The 23236-nt window shown below is 47.7% G+C and overlaps 2 protein-coding genes across 6 annotated transcripts in view; both read right to left on the bottom strand.

Moving 5' to 3' along the window:
- Positions 1-440, bottom strand: part of Dgcr8 (DGCR8 microprocessor complex subunit) — a 36806-nt gene extending 36366 nt beyond the window's left edge. Inside the window, exon 1 of the mRNA XM_069994370.1 lies at positions 337-440. The gene's annotated coding sequence lies outside the window, so the exon portion shown is untranslated. The remainder of the gene's footprint in view (positions 1-336) is intronic.
- Positions 441-5225: 4785 nt separating this feature from the next.
- The window catches only part of Tango2 (transport and golgi organization 2 homolog), a 45570-nt gene continuing 27559 nt past the window's right edge, over positions 5226-23236 (bottom strand). For 4 of the 5 annotated variants that reach the window (XM_069994366.1, XM_069994367.1, XM_069994368.1 and 1 more), the window contains exons 3-9: positions 19408-19496; positions 16281-16400; positions 14910-15024; positions 12867-12937; positions 8932-9085; positions 7077-7181; positions 5226-5879 (exon numbers count right to left, since the gene is read on the bottom strand). In XM_069994366.1, coding sequence (XP_069850467.1) covers positions 5759-5879; positions 7077-7181; positions 8932-9085; positions 12867-12937; positions 14910-15024; positions 16281-16400; positions 19408-19496 — 775 coding nt within the window. In that variant the 3' untranslated portion in view covers positions 5226-5758. Of the gene's footprint in view, positions 5880-7076; positions 7182-8931; positions 9105-12866; positions 12938-14909; positions 15025-16280; positions 16401-19407; positions 19497-23236 lie in introns of those variants that run through there. The other variant, XM_069994369.1, reaches the window with a different exon arrangement.

The following is a 23236-nucleotide window of genomic DNA, read 5'->3' as shown; positions in this document are numbered from 1 at the left end:
CATCGGCCATGCAAGGGCTCAGAGCCCGTCCCCTGAACCCTCAGTCCCGCCCCCAGTTCCAGCCCAGCCCGGGCCCGAACCCGGGCCCCCGCCCCCAGCCAGACGCCAGTCCGGTGCTCTCTGCTCCCTCAGCCACCTGCGGCCATGTTGCCCCACAAAAGCCAAGACTCCGCGTGGCCTCCTGCCCCCGGCCCCGCCCCACCCCGCCCCAGCCCAGGCCCAAGGCCTCGGTCTGGGAGGGAGGAGGGAAGAAGAAAGAGGAAGCGAAGGGCGCGCCCTCGCGCAGGCCGCGGGCGCCCGTCTGCCCGCGGGGCGCCCCTCGCGCCCCGCACTTACCTGCGGCGCCCTCAGCCTGCCAGAGCCGCCTGCAGCCCGACCTCAGCAGGAAGACCCTCACCGCCCTGCCGACACCGCCATCTAGAAAGGCCGCCCAGGCTCTCCGGTCCGCGAGACCTGCCTGCCGCGCCGGGCGAGCGGAAGGCGGGCCTTCGCGGTGCGCGACCAATCTCCGCGCGCGGCCGCCCCGCATTGGGGGAGCCCAGGAGCGGGTTGCTGAGGCCACCTATTGACGGCGTGCGGTGCGCGCGGCAGTGGCGCGCGGCCCTATAGTGCGGCTCTGGGGGCGGGACCAGGGACTGGGGCCGCCGCAGGGTTAACCGTTACTGCCAGGGAGGGGCTCCAGCAGAGGGCAGCGGCGCAGGGGACGCTGGGAGGGAGGGAAGAACGCGGAGGATGCCGGGAGCCCGGGAGCGCGGGAAGTGCTGAGGACGCCGGGATGAGGGTCACCAGCTAGCCGGCTTCAGCAAGAGGCCCTGCTCACATAGGCATTTTTCAGTCTCCAATTAAAAGTATTAGTTGGGCTCACATAAACGCTTTTTAAAAATCAAATACGCTCAGCTAAGCTAATACTCTTCCATTTACAAATGGTACTGGAGTTAGGGCAAAAACCCTGTCCAGGAAGTTCCAATGGACTACAGGCTCAGCTACCGATCTGGGAAAATCAAATTGCTGAACAGCATAAATTCAACTTCATTAACAATGTGATCACACCAGGAAGAACATATCAAAAGACTTAAAGTCTGTTTTCAAAGTGCTCACAATAATTGTCTCAGTGTTAGAAGACAAAGGCAGGGGCTGAGGCAGGAGGGTGTTCAATAGTAGTCCAGGTTATCTTTGCTTGCCTGTGGTCTGGTTGGTAACTACCTGATATCTGCCAAAGATATGGTTGTGCACATTGATGAAAGTGAACTAAGCAACTCAAGGGCAACAATGGGAGGGAGGAAATGAGAAAGAGGGAACAGCTTACACTAAGCAAAAGGAAAGAAATATACATATCAACCTATTTGGAGGAAATAGTTGTATTGTCAAAGTTTGTAGAGTTCACAAGCTTTATAGATCATGATAATGGCAACTCCCTTTGTGAAGATTAAAATGTGTGACTTTAGCTAAGTATCACTATCCCACAAGATTGTGGTTTATGTAATCACTTAATCTCAATAAAAGAAAAAATTTTTTAAAAACGTTTCTGTTGCTTCGGAGATAGCTTGACTCCTTTGTAAGATATTCATCAGTCAAAACCAGGCTAAGAACTATAGGAGAGACAGACTCAGGAGAACCTAAAAGAAATGAAACCTAGTAAGAAATCAAAGTTAGGCCAGTGACTAGGCCTTCCAAATCCTGTCAAGTTACCATTACATTTCACTAATTTTATAACACTAACTTGAAATCTGGAACTTCAAAAAAGTACAATGGAGAAGAGTCAACTCTTCTTTAGTATTCCAGTAAATTCAGAGGGAACAATGGAAATAAGCTGATTGAGCAGACAGCTGAACAATTGCTGCTGGACACACAAAATAAGTGGAGTACCAGTGGCTCAAGCCTATAATCCTAGCTACTCAGGAGGATCAAAGTTTGAAGCCAGCTCAAGCAGACAAATGTGAGGGACACTTTTTTTGGGGGGTCCGGTCATGGGGCCTGAACTCTGGGCCTGGGCGCTGTCCCTCAGCTCTTCAGCTCAAGGCTAGTGCTCTACCACTTGAGCCACAGCACCACTTCCAACTTTTTTTTTGCTTATGTGGTGTTGAGGATGCATGCAGAGGCATGCAAGGCAAGCGCTCTACCACTGAGCCACCTTCCTAGCCCTGTAAGGGACTCTTAACCATAATTAACCACTTAAAAAAGGAAGTAGAGATGTGGCTCAAGTGTTAGAGCACAAATCTTGGACAAGATCATTAAAGAACAGCACCCAGGCCCTGAGTTCAAGCAGTACAAGCAAAATAATAACGGATGTTAAAAATAATAGACCAAGCCAGGAGCTGGTGGCTCACCCCCATAATCCTAGCTTCTGAGGATGCTGGATCTGAGGATTGTGATTCAAAACCAGCTAGGACAGGAAACTTTGAGACTCTTTATCTCCCATTATCACAGAAAAAGCTGAAATGGTGCTGTGGCTCAAGTGGTAGAAATGTTAGCCTTGAGCAAAAGGAGCTCAGAGACAGCACTCAAACCTAGAGTTCAAGCCCCAGGACTGGCAAAAAAAGAGAAAAGACCAAAAATTGAGGAATAAGTATTGGGCTTAAGTCTTGGTGCAGGGTGACATGCATGGTACTCTCCCATGCTGAGCCTACTCTGGCACTGAGAACACCAATTTTTGCACAAAATATCTCTCCCCTAAGATACTTACTAATTGTAAAGGGGGAATAGCATATTTACAGTTGAGGGAAAACATGGGAAAATGTATTTTAACCAAGCATTTACTGGCTAAAAATTTGCACATTATATATTTCTTCTTTTTTTTGGTCGGTCGTGGGGCCTGAGCTCTGGGCCTGGGCACTGTCCCTCAGCTCTTCAGCTCAAGGCTAGTGCTCTACCACTTGAGCCACAGCACCATTTCTGGCTTTTTCTGCTTATGTGGTGTTGAGGAATAGAAGCCAGGGCCTCATACATGCAAGGCAAACACTCTACCACTGAACCACCTTCCCAGCCCCCACATTATATATTTCTAAGAAGTGTACCTACAAGCCACTAGCACCTGGCTTGAATCATTTTTTAACAGTAACAATGTCATCTTCCTGGTTGTAATTATTTATTTTGCCAGTCCTGGGACTTGAACCCTCAGGGCCTGGACACTGTCGCTGAACTTATTTTGCTAAAGGCTAACACTCTACCAATTGAGCAACACCACCACTTCTGCCTTTTTCTGTGTATGTGCTTCTGAGGAATCGAATCCAGGGCTTTCTTTATGCACACTAGGCAAGCACTCTACCACTTTCCCAGCCCTATTATTTGTTATTGGCATTTGAAAAAATTAGATGGAAGATATCAACATCCTTGGCTCCCCCTTTTTTTAAGAAAGTTGAAATCATTTCAAAATGTAAAAGGTTGAGACAATGGGGCCAGGAATGTGGCTTAGCAACAAAGCTGTGCTTCCTCTGAAGGCTCTCAGAGACTGATCCAGGCCTCCTTCCCAGCTAGGCTAGGCTGATGCCCAGCTCAACTTCATACACTGCTGTCCCAGTGTACAGTTCTGTGTTCAACCTCCCTTTATATGAAGTTACCAATCACACTGGATTGGGAGCAGGCAGAATGACTCTATTTAATCATCATCACTTGAGGTTCTAAGGGTCAGGTTCCAATATACCTTTTTTCCTGGGACTTAAACTCTGAATTTGGGCCACTTCTGGCTTTTTTGAGTAGTTTATTGGAGATAAGAGTCTCACAGGAACTTTTCTGCCCCAGTGGGCTTCGAACCGTGATCCTCAGTACCTCAGACTCCTGAGTAGCTAGGATTACATGTGTGAGCCACTGGTGCCTGGCTCCAATATACCTTTTTTTTTGATCAGTCATGGGGCTTGAACTCTGGGCTTGGGCGCTGTCCCTCAGCTCTTCAGCTCAAGGCAAGCGCTCTACCACTTGAGCTACAGCGCCACTTCCGGTTTTCTGGTGGTTTATTGGAGATAGGAGTCTCACGGTCTCTCTTGCCCGGGCTGGCTTTGAACCGCGATCCTCAGATCTCAGCCTCCTGAGTAGCTAGGATTACAGGCGTGAGCCACCAGCGCCCGGCTCCAATATACCTTTTTGAGAGGATACAATTCAATCTACAACAAAATCCACACCTTGGACTGGTCCTTCCTCAGGAGGTCTAAGCAAGGTTGGAGCAGAGCTTTATAACAAGTACTTAGAAAACTTTCCCTCAGTTGAGCATCGTAGCTCATGCCCGTAATCCTAACTACTCAGGAGACTGAGATCTGAGGCTCAAAGTTCAAGGCCAGCATCAGGAAGAAAGTCTGTGAAACTCTAATTTCCAGTTAACCACTAAAAAGTTGGAAGTGGAGCTGTGGATCAAATGGTAGTGAGCTTTGAGCTCTGAAAAGCTAAGGGGCAGCATCCAATCTGAGTTCAAACCCCACTAATGGCAAGAAAAAAAAAGCTTTCCCTGGGCCAGATATTCACCTCTGTAGGACAGAGGAGTCTCTGTATGCTGAGGCAGATGGAGGATGATGGCAACAGGAGTGACCCCCAGGTGGGAACCTGTCATATTGACTCATGTGGGACTTAAGGCTTATTTCTCTCAAGCCTGGAGCACAGCTTTTGTCATCAGTGGCAGCTTCTTTCAAGCCTGGCTCAAGTTTTTTCTTTTTTGTTTCCTTAGTTTAGAGTGAGCATAGAGCAGAGGGCCTATGGCCTGGATGGGGAGATAGCAGGAAGTCAGACACCTGCTTTTCTGTAAACAGGCCAGCAATTCATAACACCCAGAAAGGATGGTGCAGGTATAGGTCTACACCACCCTATGTTCACTGCTTTTAGAGAACATCAGCTGCAAAAGAGGCAGAAGGAAGCATGGGGCTGTGAACTATATGGGATTTATGGTTGGCCAGTGCTGGGGAATTCAGTTCCCAAGTGCTAGGGCTGAGGAAGATTTCGCTTGTCTACTGGCCCTCCAACCCACTCCTTTCTGCCAGCCCTGGACTCCAAGATCCATAAGATGACTATGCTTCTTTCTCAGGAGTTCTTGGTGGCAGGAGGCTCTCCCTGTAACCAACACCCAAGTTCCATGCACATGAGCTCTTCTGCATCCCAGTTGTCACACAGAAAGGCAGACACAGCGTGTGACCCATAGATTTCCATAACCATGCATAGGAGGCTGTGACAAAAGGAGAAAATGCCTCATATGAGGTTCCAATTCCACTGTCACCGCTATACAAAGTAAGGACTTTGAAACACACTTACTTACCACAGCTCAACATTTTATTAACAATAGCTCACACTCAGGTTCAGATTCTTGTGAAGTCTTGACTCATCAAGGAAGATGGGAGATAGCAGGGGCTGGCCCAAAATGCACACCACCTACCTGGACAAGTAGGAATCTAAGAGCCCCAGTGTACATGCAACCATCACTGCCCACAGGACTATCCAGTGCTCATGGGACCCTGGGTGTACACAGAACCACACAGCACACATGGGTCTACCCTCAAGACCATCAGTGCATGGGAGAACCCCTCAAATGTGTAGGACCACTGGCCCTCCAAAAAGGCTGTTGTTCTATAGTATAAATAAATCTTCTCTCAGCTGACTCCAATGACCATCTTTTCTGCAGAAGCAGGCCTGACTATGGGAATGGAAGCACAGTTGTGTTCTATTTATGCATGCAGAAGAGGAAAAGCCCCACTTCAACTAAAGTATGGCCATGGAAGTCTACTGTCCACACTGGCCCTACAGCTTGGCTTTTCAGCCTTCTGGCTATGTCCAGTGGTGACAGTTAGTTCTGCAGCATGAACTCGTGGGTGGTGGTCTCCCAGCAGGAGGGGTCCTTGTCCAGCATGCTTCGTTCTGTAAAGGTCACCTGGCCATCTGCATCCACAAGGATGATGGTGTTGGTTCTGAAAGACAGCATTCTTCCCTTTATCCCCTGGCCCCAGTTGTACCTATTAGAGCTACAGCTGGGGCCACAGCCTGGGCCCTGGATGGAAATTCCACTCTGGCTTGAGATGGGTCATGACTGAGCAGCAGCCTCAGCCTTGACAATGTGGATGGGCTTAACAGAAGTGACTGGCTCCCTGCCTAGCTCCATAGACTTGCAGTGGGTAAGTCCAATCTACCTCTATTCTGAAGCATCTCCAGCCTGTCCTGCCCACCCACTTGTTATTCACAGGGTAGCCAATGAATCAACCGTGTACTCTCCACTCAAAACTCCCATAGTCCCAGATTTCCTGGCTATGCTCAGTTTTTCTAAGAGGTCAAGATCTCAGTTGCATCAGTGCCTAGATGTTTCTACCTAGAAAATTCCCTCTTGATCCCTCCCTTCCCTATAGCCTACGTGACTGGTTCACCCTAAACCTTCAGAGCACCCTCTTCCTCTCCTGCCCAGATCTCTTCATGGTGGGTCATCAGGTTGTGACTTCCCTCTATCTCTTCTGGAAAGGTAGCCACATACAGGAATGAACAATCCACATGTAGGCATGCAACCTGTTGGCCTTGGAATGTCAATATCAGGCCATCTGCCAACAGGGGTTTGTCAACAGGAGCATCCTTGATGCTGTCTTCCTTGTAGCTGTAGGTTGGCTTCCCTGCCAGCACAGGAGAGAACCTGGGAGTTTCACCTAGGCCCCAGGATCCTTGAGCCATGATGACCTACAGAAATCTTTAGGAGCTGGTAAACTAATAGTCTTTTTTTTTTTTTTGGTCCGGTTATGGGGCCTGAACTCTGGGCCTGGGTGCTGTCCCTCAGCTCTTCAGCTCAAGGCTAGTGCTCTCCCACTTGAGCCACAGCACCACTTCCGGCTTTTTTCTTTTTGCTTATATGGTACTGAGGAATCGAACCCAGGGCCTCAGGCTTGCAAGGCAAGCGCTCTACCACTGAGCCACTTTCCCAGCCCCAACTAATAGTCTTTTAACTAACAGTCTACTCACCCCGCTGCAGGAAGTCTGGACAGGGAAGAGGTTCTGGATCTACTCTGGTAAGAAAGATGCCTGCTCTACAGAGTATGGGTAAGCTTAGTACCTTTGCTATCTCCATCCTGAGAGGTAAGACCTGGGAAGGGTGGGTAAATAACCCAACAACCCCAGCCCTGATTTACCTGGTGCCATAATTAGAGCCGCGCACACAAACAGCTGCATACTTGTTCAGTATGGGCCGCACATACTCCTGGCCCTGGTCCTCAATGGCTGGGTCAGGCAGCTGTCTAGAAGGACAGAGGGAAGGGATGGCCATCAGCCTCTCTGTTACATGACTGTGTAACTATGTGGCCCTGCCTGCTTTGCTAACAGTCTCAGGCTCCGTAGAGGCTTCTGGCCTGGAAAGTAGGAAAACATGAAAGTTGTTCACTTTTCTGCTCAACACCTTTTATCTCTTTCCACCCTGCTACTTAGGACTCCATCATTGAGTTTGAGCAGCTGGATGGCACATATGCTTTCTACTTGTTCCTGTGGACATTGGTCCTTGTGACAGATGTCTACTTACACCCTGAAACTTGCCTGCCCCCACAATTGGCAAGAAAGTAATAGCCAGGACCATCACAGGCCTGAGGACTACGTGATATGTAGCAGAACAGGTCTAGCAGGGCTCTCAAGGGGACTGGTGACACTGAGGCTGGAAGGTAAAGCCATGGTTCCAACGCACAAAGGGCAAGTAGGGGCAGCAAAGAGCTGGTGGGGAGGGGAGGGCAACGGAGTCTAGGGCTCCTCTGAGGATGAGATGAGCAAGCTAGTTGGAAGAGAGGATGGACAATGGATCATCTGGGCAGGAAAGTGACTAAGCCTGGGTGTGTGGGCTGCATGTGGGGCAAAGGACACCTTGATAAACACCAGGACCTTTGGTTGTGATGGGCAAGACATAAGAGCCCAGTATCTGAAGATGCTCTATGCAGAAGCAAGATGTTGGAGGCTCTTCTCTCCACAGGGATCGGTGTGTCCATGTCCAGTGATTAGACTCATGTAGAACAGCATGTGGGAACTTCTGCCAGCCCTTAGATCTGTTCTGACCTTGGCTGCTGGATCACCTGCTTCTTCTCTCCAAGGCTTGCTGAACATCTGAAATCTTCTACAATCTTCCACTCACCCTCCCTGTGCAGAAGGGAAACTCCAGCATCTCTGGTCTCATGTGAGTTTGTTTTTGTTACTGTTGTTTTGTGTCAGTCCTGGGGCTTGAACTCAGGGTCTGGGCATTGTCCCTGAGCTTCTTTTGCTCAAGGCTAGCATTCTACCACTTGAGCCACAGTGCCACTTCCAGCCATTTCTGAGTAGTGTATTAGAGATAAGAGTTTCATGGACTTTCTTGCCCTGGGTAGCTTTAAACTGAGATCCTTAGATCTCAGCCTTCTAAGTAGCTAGGATTACAAGCGTGAACCACTAGTGCCTGGCTTTTCGTGTGTGTGTGTGTGTGTGTGTGTGTGTGTGTGTGTGTGCCTGGCTTTTCGTGTGTGTGTGTGTGTGTGTGTGTGTGTGTGTGTGTGTGTTTGTGTTTTAAATACTGGTACTGGGACTTAAACTCAGGGTCTAGGCACTATCCCTTAACTTTTTCACTCACGGCTGTTGCTCTACCACTTGGGCCACAGCTCCATTTCTGACTCTTGGGTGCTTAGTTGAAGAGTCTCACAGGCTTTCCTACCGGAACTGGCTTTGAACCACAATTTTTATATCTCAGCCTCCTGAGTAGCTAGGATGATAGAGAAGAACCATCAGCATGCCTGGCTTCATGTGAGTCTGTGTGGGACCTCTGAGAGCAATGAGGCTCCCGTTTGTCCTGTCTGTCATCATCAAGGGTCCAGTAGAAACTCCCTTGCCTAGCCAAGGTGAACAGGTGGGGAGGGGGCAGATAGAGGAAAGTATATTAGTCAGGCTCCCCTGCAGCTGAGGAGACAACCCTGGTCACCTCCATGGGCCAGGGCCATAAAATCTGCCTTCCTCTCTGCCCCAGTGGGACCTGCTACTTACGCTTCCTCATTGCTGAGCACGTCCAGGAGCTGGGCAACAAAGGCATCCTTGGGAAGTGTCTGGCTCTGCTCCACCACATCCATGAAGAGCTGCTTGCCAAAGCATAGCTTCCTCCAGGGTGTCTCCAGCAGTGCATTGCTCAGCCCGTAGGTCCCTGAAGGGAGGGAGTCAGCCTGGCCATGCAGAGGCCCCATTGTGTGATTTTAGGGTAAATATCTGGCCTCCCACCTATTTACTGGCATGCAGTAAGGTGTCACAGGGGTACAAACAGGACTCAAAAACTGCCCTCCATGCTCAGGCACTGTTTTTCTTTTTGATGCCAGTACTGGGCCTTGAACTCAGAGCCTCATGCTCTTGCTTGGCTTTTTTTTTTCCCAGTCATGGGGCTTGAACTCTGGGCCTGGGTGCTATCCTTTCACTCTTCAGCTCAAGGTGAGAGCTCTACCACTTGAGCTACAGCACCACTTCTGGTTTTCTAGTGGTTTATTGGAGATGAGTCTCACGGACTTTCCTGCCTGGGCTGGCTTTGAACCGTGATCCTCACCTCTCAGCCTCCTGAGTATCTAGGATTACAGATGTGAACCACCAGCACCCAGATTTGCTTGGCTTTTAAATAATCAAGCCATACTTCCACTTCTGGCTTTTTATTGTTTATTGGAGATAAGAGTCTAACAGACTTTCCTGCTTAGGCTGGTTTTAAACTATGCTCTTCAGATTTCTGCCTCCTGAGTAGCTAGGATTACAGCATGAACCTCCAGTACCTGGCAATGGGCACCTTCTTTATATCCATTCCTGACAGGTCTGTCTGAATAACATGGAATAAAGAATTCAACTTGGAAACAGGGAGTATATCATAAAGTACAGATGCCTTGGAGCCTGGAAGGTCAGATTTAATATAGAATGAATAACTTGAATTTTAATGGGCATCTCTTTTTAGTCAAGTGCTGCACACCGTAACTGGTGTCCAGAAAGGCACCTACCATGATAGAACTCGGTGGGCATTGACACTGACTGAGTAGAGTATGGCCCAGCTCTGCATATTGAATGAGACCCTGGCTGGGAGTAGATAGAGGGTCTCTGTGCAAGGACTCTGACCTATAGTTCTTAAAACAAGGAAGTTCCAGCACTGGTGCAGTGGCCAATGCCTGTAATTCCAATTATTAGGGAGATGGAAATGGAGAGGATTGTGGGTCAAGGCCAGCTAGGGCAAAAAAAGAAGATGCTATCTATCTCAAAAAGTCAGCCAGGCACGGTAATACATGCCTGTAATTATACCCACCCAAGAGGCACAAGAAGATCAGGGTCTGAAGCCTGCTTAGGTGAAAGCATGAGGCCCTATCTAAAAAAACACTAAAGCAAAAAGGGCTTTAGGGAAGTGACCTAAGTGTCTGGTAAATTCTAGTACTGCTTACAAGAAAAAAAAATCCACTAAATCCATCAATTTGACTCCTAGGTATATGAAAACCAGTACATAAAAACTTGTAACAAAGCAGGCTGCTACTCAGAAGGCTGATATTTGAGAATTGCAGTTTGAAGCCAGCCTGGGTAGGAAAGTCTATGAGACCCTCATCTCCAATTAACAACCAGAAAATCGAAAGTGGAGCTGTGGATCAAAGTGGTAGAGCACTAGGTTTGAGTGAAAAAGCTCAGGGACAGCACCTAGGCCCTGAGTTCAAGCCCTACAACTGACCAAAAAAAAAAAAAAAAAACCCAAAAAACTTGTAATAGCTTCACACAAGAATTATTTACAGGGCTGGGAAGGTGGCTCAGTGGTAGAGCACTTGCCTTGCATGCTCGAGGCCCTGGGTTCCATTCCTCAGCACCACATAAGAAAAAAGCCAGAAGTGGCGCTGTGGCTCAAGTGGTAGAGTGCTAGCCTTGAGCTGAAGAGCTGAGGGACAGTGCCCAGGCCCAGAGTTCAGGCCCCACAACCGGACCCAAGAAAAGAAAAAAAAAAAAAAGAATTATTTACAGGGAGGAGGGGAGGAATGTAGTTGTAGAGATGGGAGGGAAGGGATGGTAGGGGAAAAACAAAGAAGGAGGCAACAATGCTTGATATTACCTTGCTCATGTGATTGTAACCCCTCTGTACAGTATTTTCACAATAAAAAACTTATTTAAAAAAAAAGAATTAGGGCTGGGAAGGTGGCTCAGTGGTAGAGCGCATGCCTTGCATGCCAGAGGCCCTGGGTTCGATTCCTCAGCACCACATAAGCAAAAAGAAAAAAAAAGCCGGAAATGGTGCTATGGCTCAAGTGGTAGAGCGCTAGCCTTGAGCTGAAGAGCTGAGGGACAGTGCCCAGGCCCAGAGTTCAGGCCCCATAACCGGACCCAAAAAAAAAAAAAAAAAGAATTATTCACAGTAGTCAAGGGTGCACATCAGCTGGGCTTAGTGAGTCACACCTGTAATCCTAGTTACTTGGGAGGCAGAGATCTTAGGATCACAGTTTGAAGGCAGTCTGGGTAGGTAAGTCCATGAGACTCCAATTACCACCAAAAAGCTGTGGCTCAAATGGTAGAATGAGACCAGGCTTGTACAAAAAAAGCTGAAAGACAGCACTCAGGCCCTGAATTCAAGCCCCAGGATTAGCGTACCCACCCACACACACACAAAGTACCCATTAATAGATGGGTATGGCATAAAAAGAAAACATTGATTGATGAATCTTGAAGACATTAAGCTAACTGAAAGAGGTCAAAAGTCAGTTCCTAAGACCAAGGTATGATTCCTTTTGCGTGACATGTTCACAATGGGCAAATCCATAGAGACAGAGTCAGGTTGCCAGGTACTAAGGAGGAAAGGGAAATGGGAACATGTGCTCTAGGGTTTGGAGTCCTTTGGCAGATGATGACAAGGTTCTGGAATGAGAAAGTGGTGATGGCTATACAACATTGTGCACACACTAAAACCAACTGAATATGCGTGTATTATACAGCATATAAGTCCTTAAATAGGTGTATTATACAGCATGTAAGTCCTAGCTCAATAAAGCCATTATTATGCTGAGCATCTAGTTACTCAGAAGGCTGAGACATAAAAATCTACGATCAATGCCAGCTCAGGCAAGGACCAGAGCCAGTGTCTGAGGTTCACATTCCCAAGCCACCACCAGTGAAGACTGGCCAGGGCAGTGAGTTGGGGAGGACAGAAGGGACACCAGAGCCCAGCTGCAGAAGGCACAGCCTGGGCAAAGGTGTAGAAAGAAGGAAAAAAAGCCGGGAGCCAGTGACTCATGCCTTTAATCCTAGCTACCCAGGAGGCTGAGATCTGAGGATCACGGTTCAAAGCCAGCCTGGGCAGGAAAGTCCGTGAGATTCTTATCTCCAACAAACCACTAGAAAACCGGAAGTGGCACTGTGGCTCAAGTGGTAGAGTGCTCGCCTTGAGCTGAAGAGCGCAGGGACAGCGCCCAGGCCCAGAGTTCAAAGCCCCACGTCCAACCAAAAAAAAGAAAGAAAGAACGAAAAAAGATCCAAGGCAGATCGTTCTTGGGGGCAAAGGGAATGAGGGAGCAAATCCCCATGGACATGGGCCAGTGTGCAAGAGACACACATTTATGAGAGTGTGGTGTATATGTGTGTTGGGAAGCAAGTCCAAGGAACAGCCCCAGCCCCAGGTGATGACAGTCCCAAAGACACAAAGAAAGGAAGGCAAAGACAGGGCTGCAAAGTCGGGTAGTAGGACTAAGTCAGTGAGTTCGGAGCAGGTTCGAGTCTCACTCTGTAGGAAAAGCTCATAGGAAGAAGAGGGAGCATGTGGAACTCTCTTGTGGGCAGCTCCAGGCCCCAGTCCTATACAAACCGCCAAAGACATACAATGGCTAAAAAGTAGTCTCAGGAGAACAATGCAATAGGGGCCTGGTCTCTGAAAAGTACTCTGTATATACCCTACGTATTAGCAGCACGACCCTGTTGGGTTTCTAGAGCAGGCTCACCTGGTGTCAGGACAATGGGCTCTGGGTCTCCCCGGTTTCCATAGTAGCAAACAACATCTCCTTTCGTTGTGCTGTGGATAGGAAGAGAGAGAAGGTCAAATGGGAGCTACAAGCATCCTATGCCCCGTGCTGCCTACGGATCTCATAGCTCTGTTCCTGAGCCCTAGCTGGTGGCAAGCACAAAACAAGAACACTTTTGCTGGCTGGGGGACTGAAAGGCTGGGTCCAGAACTCTGGATCCTTTCCAGCATCACAGGTATATTCCTAGCTCACCAGCCTAAGAAGAAGCAGCATGAGAAAGACCCTATGGCAAAGCTGGTTTCTTCACAGGTACAGCCACTACCCTCCTGCTCATCTCTGCCATCAGCTGCCCTGACTTGTGGGATATTCTGGCCACTGTCTGCATCTGCCCTTACAGGCTCCAGGAGTCAGAAGAGCTGCTCAGATCTCCCAGAAGCCAAACTTCAGAAGCTGCCTGTCCATACTTGCCTATGCAACCCCCCAGCCACTCCAACATGGCTACTAAGCACCCAGCCCCACCAGCATCACAACTGCTGGTCCAGTCCCCTGCAGCTAGGCCTGAGACAGACATACAGGGAACTACTGGTGGTTCACAGTGGTCCAAATCTAGAGAGTAGTGATTTGGCCTCCAGAGAGCCAATGTTGTTGACAGCTCTAGCCCTAGGTCTTCCTCTTGTGGGACATAATCACTAACTCAGTTTTCACAGTAAGGAAATCTCTTCATGTAGTACATGGGTGGGACAGACACAATGGATGCTCAAGGCGCAGTGGACCTAAGGTTTGCAGGCCCAGAGGCCCATGGAACAGCCCTTATGTCCAAAATAGATGCATGCACTTGAGCTACCTGAAGGGAACAAACTGCCTGCTTCTCTCTTGTACATTGGGGAGAAAGACCATGGGCTAGGAGCAGTCACTCTCTTCTGAGTATTAGTGGAAGGGCAGGGAGCCAGAAGTGAGGAGGACAGGAGGAAAGGCAGATGCTCACCTCACTGAAAGGCCAAACAAATATACAAAACCTCTGCAGTGGGCTGGGAATGTGTCTTAGTGGCAGAGTGTTTGCCTAGCATACATGAAGCCCTGGTTTCGATTTCTCAGTACCATATAAACAGAAAAAGGTGGAAGTGGCACTGTGGCTCAAGTGATGGAATGTCAACCTTGAGCAAAAGAAGCTCAGGCCCCACAACCAGATCCCCCCCCCCCCAAAAAAAAAGAAGCTCAGGGACAGTGCCTAGGCCCTGAGTTCAGGCTCCAGAACTAGCAAAACCAAAACAAGCAACAACAAAAAACACCTCTGCAGTTCCTGTGGCTACATCTTGTTAATAGGAGTCACCTAGAGCTGGGTGTTAGTTGTTCACACCTAAAATCCTAGCTATTCAGTAGGCTGAAATCTGAGTATCAGGATTTGAAGCCAGCCTGGGCAGGAAACTCCATGAGACTCTTATTGCCAATAAACTACTCAGGAAAAGCCAGATGTAGTGCTCTGGTTCAAATGGTAGGGTGCTAGCCTTACACACAAAGAGGCTCAGGTATAGCACTCAGGCCCTGAGTTCAAGCCCCAGGACCATCAAAAAAAAAGAAAAAAGTCACATCTAGCTGGGTACTGCTGGCTCATGCCTGTAATCCTAGCTACTCAGGAGACTGAGATCTGAGGATCAGGATCATGGTTCAAAGTCAGCCCAGGCAGGAAATTCCATGAGACTTCAATTAACCACCAAAAAACAGTCAGTGGAGCTGTAGCTCAAAGGGTAGAGCACCAGCCTTGACCACAAAAGCTTAAGGACAGTGCCCAGGTCCTGAGTTCAAGCCCCATGACCGATATACACACACACAAAAAAAGTCACCTGGGAGCACATTTTGGTCAGAGCTTCCCCAGGCTGTTTTATAGAACTCCAGGACAGGAAGGGAATGGACACCTGACTGATCAGTGATTGGATGAGTAGAGTTCTGCTTGCCAATGAGATGGAGACCTGGCCCTCAAGGCAGTGCTGACTAGGGCAGCCATCCACCTCCTGGCAGACCCACCTTAAGTCAGCTGCTATGAGGTTGAATCCATTGTATAGGTGACCTTCAGCAGAGACCTTCTTCAGGTAGGACAAGCTATCCATGTCAGCAGTCAGAAAGTGGGATACAAGTTTACCTGAGAGCAAGGCACACACACGAATGGCTAAAAACAGAAAACTCTCTCTCTCTCTCTCTCTTTCTCTCTCTCTCTCTCTTCCCCCCCCACTCCCTCTCTCCATGAGAAGAATGGAGTGGGGCTCCTAGAGACAATACAGAAAGAAGAGAAGTCCCATTGGAGACCCCACATCTGAGTCAATCACACTTCATTGACCACTTCATAGACCATGATGAAGGATAACATTAAGAATTCTTCCTTTCTCCTTCTCTTTTTCCCCTTCCCTTATTCATTTTTCCCTTTTTTTTTTTTTTTTGTTCTGCTACTGGGGCTTGAACTGAGGGCCTCAAGTTCTTGCTTAGCTTTTTCATTCAAGGCTGGTACTCTACCACTTGAGCCATATCTCCATTTCTAGCTTTATGGTGTTTAACTGGAGGTAAATCTCTCAGATTTGTCTGCATGGGGTGGCTTTGAGCCAAGATCCTAAGATATCAGCCTCCTGAGTATCTTTCTTTTTGGTTTACCTATTTCTTTCCAGGTAGAAGGTATAGTTTAGTGGTACTGTTTGTCTGGAACGCTTGAGGCCCTGGGTTCAATCCCCAGCATGGCAAAAATAAGCAAACCAACACCCTCTATTATACTTCTATGTGGAAATTCAACATGAGAAAAAAATTCAGAAGAGGAAAAAAAGAAAATTTTAGCAGGGGTAGGAATGGGGGCATGGTGCAAGTAATAGAGTGTTTACCTAGCAAGCAAGCATAGACTTTTGAGTTCAAGCTCTAGTACTATCCAAAAAAAAAAAAAAAGGTAGGACAGTATGTGTTTACAGAGCTGTCCCTTTCAGGATAGGCTGGGGCTGGGATCCACATACCTGTAATCCTAGCGACTCAGGAAGCTGAGACTTGAGGATCAAGGTTGACAGCCAACCAGGGCAGGAAATTGTATGAAATTCTTATCTCCAATTAACCACTAAAAAGCCTGAAGTGAACCTGTGGCTCAAAGTGATAAGAGTGCTAGCCTTGAGTAAAAAGGCTCAGAGTCAATACCAAGGCCAAGTTCGAGACCTAGGACTGGCATTTAAAAAAAAAGGATCTGCAGGGAACAATAACCCAGCAATGTCACTCTGGGAGTACCAAGCTTATAGCTCCCTTCTGACTGTTCTTTGTCTCTCCATATGCCCCTGAGGCAGTTGAAGAAGGATGGGATGTACCAGCAAAAGCCATGGCTGGAGGCTTACTGTTCCTGCCCCTCTACTGTGCCCCTACTTCGCCTCATACCTCTACCACGAGCTTCACGGTTCTGCTGTGGCTGCAAGTAGTTGGTGAGGGCTCCCAGCTTCCCCCTCATGCTGATACCTAACCATGTGCCTCCTTCCTTGCCTTCTTCCATGTCAAGCCCTGTAGTAAGAGACAGAGTTACCACCATATGATGGGTTCTATACTTCTGTGATTCCCATCCCCACCCCATCCCCTGGGAGAATGGTGTTCTCCATAGGACACAAGGATATACAGCTTGCTTAGCAGAGACAGGGGCTCCAATTCCTCAATGCAAGGCAGTCCCTGGGGTACAACAAGGCATGCAGGGGATATTCCCACCTCACAAGACAACACAAGCACCAACCATGCCTATCCAATGCCAACAGGAGGCCATGAAACCCAGTGGTCCACATATGGCTTCTACAGAACATACCTTACATTTAGGAATGTTGGGGGCTGGGAGATAGCCATAGCCTCTCTTAGGAACTCCACCCAGCTACTTCTGACTAAAACGGGTAATTTGTTTCTTTGTTTTAGACAGGTTCTCACTGGTCGCTGTTGGCTCATGCCTGTCATCCTAGCTACTTGGGAAGTTGAGATTCAACAATCTCGGTTCAAAGACAGTCCAAGGAGACTCGTATTTCCAAATAACCACCAGAAAACTGGAAGTGGAGCTGTGGCTCAAAATGGTAGAATGCTAGCCTTGAGCAAGAAAAAAAAAAAAAAAAGCTCAGAGCTGGGACTGTGGCTAAATGGTAGAGTGCTTGCCTAGCATGCCTGAGGCCCTGGGTTCAATTCCTCAGCACCACACAAGCAGAAAAAGCCAGAAGTGGCACTGTGGCTCAAGTGGTAGAGTGCTAGCCTTGAGCTGAAGAGCTAAGGACAGAGCCCAGGCCCAGAGTTCAGGGCCCACAACAGGAAAAAAAAAAATTAATTTGAGTGAAATCGTAAGACACTCCCCCAAATCAAAATGCTTCAACAGAGAAAAATAGTTATTACCTTAGCAGAGGTAAAGGCTTTTTGAGTAAGACACAGAAAGAATAAACGATAAAAGTAGAAAAACTGCAATTGGTTCAATTAAAAATATTCTGCTCACCAAAAGATATCAATAAGGAAATGTGTAGGCAGTTAATTTATCCAATAAATAACTCATCTGGAATGCATAAACAAATCCTATGAATCAATAACTTCAAAAATGAATGATGAGCCTTTACTATCTAGTCAAGTAACAATATCTAGACTTTCCCTCTTGTATAAAACCACCAAGATAAACTAGGGGAAGCTGGGCGCAGGTAGCTCATGCCTGTAATCTTAGCTACTCAAGAGGATGAGATTGGAGGATTACGACTCAAAGCCAGCTTGGGGAAGGAAAAGCCATGTGACTCTTTTTTTTTAGGGGGGGGGGCCTGAACTCTGGGCCTTCAGCTCAAGGCTAGTGCCCTACCACTTGAGCCACAGTGCCACTTCTGGCTTTTTTTTTTCTGCTTATGTGGTGCTGAGGAATCAAACCCAGGGCCTCATGCATGCCAGGCAAGTACTCTACCACTGAGCCACCTTCCCAGCCCAATGTGACTCTTATCTCTAAATAACCACCTAAAAACCAGAAGTAGAGCTGTGGCTCAAAGTGGTAGAGTGCTAGCTTTGAGCACAAAAGCTTAAGGACACCACGCAGGCCCTGAGTACAAGATCCATAACTGACCAAAAAAAAGAAAAAAAGAAAAGAAACAAAACTGTAAGAAAACAGAGTTTAAGATCCAAGATCTAAGAAACAAGTATTAAGGTGAGGGCTGGGAATGTGGCTCAGTGATAGAGTGCTTGCCTAGCATGCATTAAGCCCTAGGTTTGATTCCTTAGTACCACATAAAACAGAAAAAGCCGGAAGTGGCACTATGACTCAAGTGGTAGAGCTCTAGCCTGGAGGAAAAGAACCTCTGTGACAGTGCTCAGGCCCAGAGTTCAAGCCCCAGGACAGACGGACAGATGGAAGGAAAGAAGGAAGGAAGGAAGCAAGCAAGCAAGCAAGGAAGCAAGGAAGGAAGGGAGGGAAAGAAAGAAAGAAAGAAAGGGAGGGAGGGAGGGAGGGAGGGAGGGAGGGAGGGAGGGTGGGAGGGAACAAGCAAGCAAGCAAGCAAAGCAAGCAAGCAAGCATTAAGGTAAGCTCCACAGTTCGAATCCTTAGGATGCAGCAAGGGAAAATGGGAGACCCAGGCAGAAGCTGACAGGCACCCTGAGGGATGCTGAGGCTGAGAGTTCAAGAGAAACTGAAGAAGCCAGCACTCATAAGACTCAAGACCAGAGAGGAGAGAGCTTTACCCAGGGATCTGATCAGCACGTGAGTGTAAGGAAATTGAAACTTGTAATTCCTGGGGCACTGGGTACGTATTGAAGATCACAAACACCTCAGAAATAGACAATAATTAGCCCTAGATTGGGCACACAACTCTTGCCACTGATCTCTTCCTCCTCTTCTTCTCCTTTTCCTTCTGAATAGGAAGCATTTACTAGGCAGGTGCTTTACCACTTAAGCCATACTTCCCATCCCTGTTGCTTTATTTTTCAAGTAAACTCTCTAGTTTTTACCTGGATCTCAATTCTACTTGTAGTCTCCTGAGTAGCTGGGATGACAAGCACATTCTACCATGACAAGCTTATTAAGATAGGGTCTCATGAACTTTTTGTCCAGGCTAGTCTCAAACCTCAATCCTCCTGATCTCTATTGACTACTTGAAATTGTGAGACACCATGCTTGGCCTCACACCTAATGAATCTTAAACAGAAGACCTAAACAGATCAATCCATCTCTTACTAACTCATCTCCATCCAGAACTAGGTTTAATGAATGACAACATTTCTAGGAATATACAATATACCTCATACAAGTCTTTGCACCTCAAATGTAGCCCACAATCCATGGAGTAAAGGGGTGTCTAAGTAGAAGCATGAATGCAGATATGAAAACACACATGTATATGCACCCCTGTTTAGGATCTTGTAAAGTGACCCCAGCATGGCAAGGGAAGCCATAGGAACAGGACTGGGTGGACAGCTCCAAGAACACTCAAGTGCTAGAGCATTTACCAGAAAGCAGGCCATATTTAGTACTGCCCAAGTAGGGTCCAAGTGGGATGGCGCTAAGGGGCAGACTTACCACTGAGGACCTCATTGTTGCTCCCCCAGAAGTCTGCCAACTTGGCTGGTCTGTGGTAGAATTCATCCCTGTTGGCAGCCAGGATGAACCTGGGAGAAAGAAGCAAGCATGACAAGCTGTCTTGGATGAAAAAAAGAAAAAAACAAAACCCAATCGAAAAACCATGTTCTCGGGATTCAACTCCCATGTGCTATGGGTGATACCTCCATAGAATTCTCTCCTGTCAATCATGTAAAATTTACAGCAGGGGCAACATGGACACATTCCAAAGAGAACAGGGACCACCAAGGAAACCATTTCAGAGCACCTGCCCACCTGGCTTTTGTACAGAGGCAGGTCTCTATGGCTTAGCACTACGAAATGAGTCTATAGGAGCCAGGCTGCACTCAGGCCCCACCTACCCAGATAGGACTAAGTTAATGACAGGCTGGGTGGGTGAGGTGCCACACCCTGGAAGCCCAAGCAGTCCCTCCTCCTGTCCATCTGCCATATCTCCTAAGAGGACCCAAGCACTAGGTGCTGGTGGCTCCTGCCTGTAATCCTAGCTATGCAGGAGGCTCAGGTCTGAGGATCAAGGCTCAAAGCCAGCCCAGACATTCTTATCTCCAATTAGCCACCTAAAAACCAGAAGTGGAGCTGTGGCTCAAAGTGATAGAACACTAGCTATGAGTAAAAAAAAAAAAAAAAAAAAAAAAAACAACTCAGAGACAGTGTCCAGGCCAAAAAAGAAAAAACAAAACAAAACAAAGCAAGATGGTGGGCTTCTTAGAAATGGAGCACGACACCAAAAAGAGCTGAAGGGTAACAGTACATGGGGTCTCAGAGAGCTGTTCCACCTTTTTTCTTTTCTTTTTTTCTTTTTTTGTGTTACTAGGGATTGAACTCAGAGCCTGGTGCTTGCTAGGCAGGTGCTCTACCACCTAACCCACTCCATCAGCCCATTTTTGTGTTTTTATTTTTATTTCTTTGCCTGTCCTGAGGCTTGAACTCTGGGCCTGGGCACTGTCCCTGAGCTCCTTTTGCTCAAGGCTAGCACTCCACCACCTGAACCACAGTGCCACTTTTGGCTTTTTGCTAAGTTTATTGGAGATGAGTCTCACAGACTTTTTTTAACTGGGCTAGCTTAAAACCATTATCCTCAGATCTCAGTCTCCTGAATAGCTAGGATTACAGGTGTGAGCCACTGGCACCTGGCTGTATGTGGTTTTTCGGTTTGTCAGTTTGGTTGGTTGGTTTTTGTTTGTGGGGCTTGAACTCTGGGCTGGGGTGCTATCCCTCAGTTCTTCAGTTCAAGGTGAGTACTCTATCACTTCAGCCACAGCACCACTTCCAGTTTTGTTTTGTTTTTTCCTGGTGGTTTATGGGAGATAAGAGTCTCACAGACTTTCCTGCCCAGGCTGCCTTTGAACCACGATCCTCAGATCTCAGCCTCCTGAGTAACTAGGATTACAGGTGTAAGCCACCGGTGCCCAGCTATGTTGGCTATTTTTGAGATAGAGACTCACTTTATGTCCAGAACAGCCTAGACTTCGATCCTATTTATGCTCCCCCTTGTCACTGTGATAACAGGCATGTACCACTGCAGACCGTGATAGAAATAGTTTCAAGAACCTGATTCTTACCTCCCAAGTACCTAGGATTATAGGGTGGAACCACCACACCTTCCCCATCCTGTTTTGTTTTGTAGGAGGTAGATATGAGACTGGGGACTGGCTCAAGCTCTCTTGGGTCTTGGGTAGAAGCATCATTGTCTTATTTATTTGTCCTTCCCAACTTCCTACTATAGTTGTTCTTTGACCAGTGCACACAGCTAGTTCTAGGACTCTAGCATGGAGCTGCCTGGGATGTCACCAAGGTTAGTGAAACAAGCCTAAGCTACTCATGAAATAGTTCTCTGTACCTCCAGCTGGTAAGTCCCAACCCAAACCCTAACTTTCATCTTCCACTACTGCTGTTGTCACTTCTGACAGAAGTGCCCCCATCTCTTCAGCAGGGACAGCAGTAGCAGGGCTGCCTTCCTCAAATCCAATCCCCATTTTGCTGGTACCATTCCAATAGGTAGCACATCTGCATCTGGGCCTGCACTGGTCACTCTATGCTTCAGCCAGGGCCTGTGTGGTAGTCAGGAGGGAGACCTAATACCCAAATAGGAAGAGAAATGAGATGCAGTAACAACCCCATAGGGGCTGAAAGTGCTGAATACCTACCCCAGGGGTGAGAATCAACACTCACGTGGTCCTGGTTCAAGAGTTCTTTTTTTTTTTTTTTATGCTGGTCCTAGGGCTTGAACTTAGGGCCTAGACACTGTCCCTGAGCTTTTGTGTTCAAAGCTAGTACTCTACCACTTGAGCCACAGCTCCACTTCTCTCGGTAGTTAATTGGAGAGAAGAATTTTCACTTGCTTGGGCTAGCTTTGAATTATGATCCTCAGATCGCAGCCTCCTGGGTAGCTAGGATTATAGCATGAGTCACTGGTGCAGGCTATTTTTTTTTTTTGGGGGGGGGGGGTCCGGTCGTGGGGCCTGAACTCTGGGCCTGGGCGCTGTCTCTCAGCTCTTCAGCTCAAGGCTAGCGCTCTACCATTTGAGCCACAGCACCACTTCCAGCTTTTTTCTTTTTGCTTATGTGGTGCTGAGGAATCGAACCCAGGGCCTCATGCATGCAAGGCAAGCACTCTACCACTGAGCCACCTTCCCAGCCCAGGCTATTTTTTTATTTGGCGCCAGTATTGGGGCAGTCTGTCCCTTAGCTTTTTTGCACAAGGCTGGCACTCTACCATTTGAGCCACAGTTCCACTTCCAGCTTTTGTTAGGTAACTGGAGATAACAGTCAGACATTTGCATACAGAATGGCTTCAAAATTTGATTCTCAGATCTCAGCCTCCTAAATAGCTAGTATTACAGGTGTGAGCCATCAGCATCTGATATTAAATGTTCTTTCTTGAATACTGAAGCTCCTTCTCAGCTCCCTGACCTAAGAGTAAGTGGGGGAAGAGGCTATGAGGCCCCGTTTACCAATCCCAGTGTTCCCAAGGAAGCCATTGAGCTCCGCTGCCCAAATCCAGGTTGGGGCTGTCAGGGGCTATTGGCTTCATGAGCTGATTATACAATGCCCCAGCAAAGGAAAAAAAGAGAAAGAAAGAAAAGAAAATGAAAGAAAAGATGATTAAGCAGCACCTTCTATTCTAAGATATTTAACTACCTATTTTTAAATAAATGTGTTTGCCTAATATCAGGAACATTAGTTGATGGATTATTTTTGTCTTAGGAGTTGCTGTTTGGTTGAACTGCCAATGGTTTGCTGGTGTTTTCATTGAAGATGTAATTCAGAGCTGAGCAGGCTCAGTACCTACATGGAGCTCTTGGTGAGAAGTGGAAGTACTTCTCCTAGCCAACACATGGGGGCGCTGCAGTGCAGATGAAAGTTCATCTGTGCCCAGTGCTCAGGGACATGACTTGGAGTGGCACTCTGAGGATGGCAAATCATCCACTGCTTGTTTTGTCCTACTATGTGAAGACACTGACTAACCATCACAACCAGGCACTGACTGCTGTGTGTACCATCTAAGGGTGAGTAGTACACCATGTGGGGTGGTTTGGCAACAGGTAGCATGTACTCTATGCTCTGATTGCTGATGACCCAGCCATCAGACTCTGTGAGAACTCACAGTGGCCATAGGAAGCAACTGCTTGTCCAGCAGCTACTCCAGATTGTAGCCAACAAGGGAGGGTAAAAAAAAGTTTTGATATACTGGATAATGTTGCTGTGTGCCTGTGATCTCAGCTACTTGGAAGGTGAAGTTCAGGGGATCGCTATTCAAAGCCAGCAT

The sequence above is a fragment of the Dipodomys merriami genome, unplaced genomic scaffold, assembly GCF_024711535.1.
Source record: "Dipodomys merriami isolate MVZ:Mamm:240054 unplaced genomic scaffold, mDipMer1.0.p SCAF_45, whole genome shotgun sequence".
NCBI classification, from domain to species: Eukaryota; Metazoa; Chordata; class Mammalia; order Rodentia; family Heteromyidae; genus Dipodomys; species Dipodomys merriami.
Note: the sequence above shows the minus strand (reverse complement) of the source record. Positions and strands in the feature narration are given on the sequence as shown.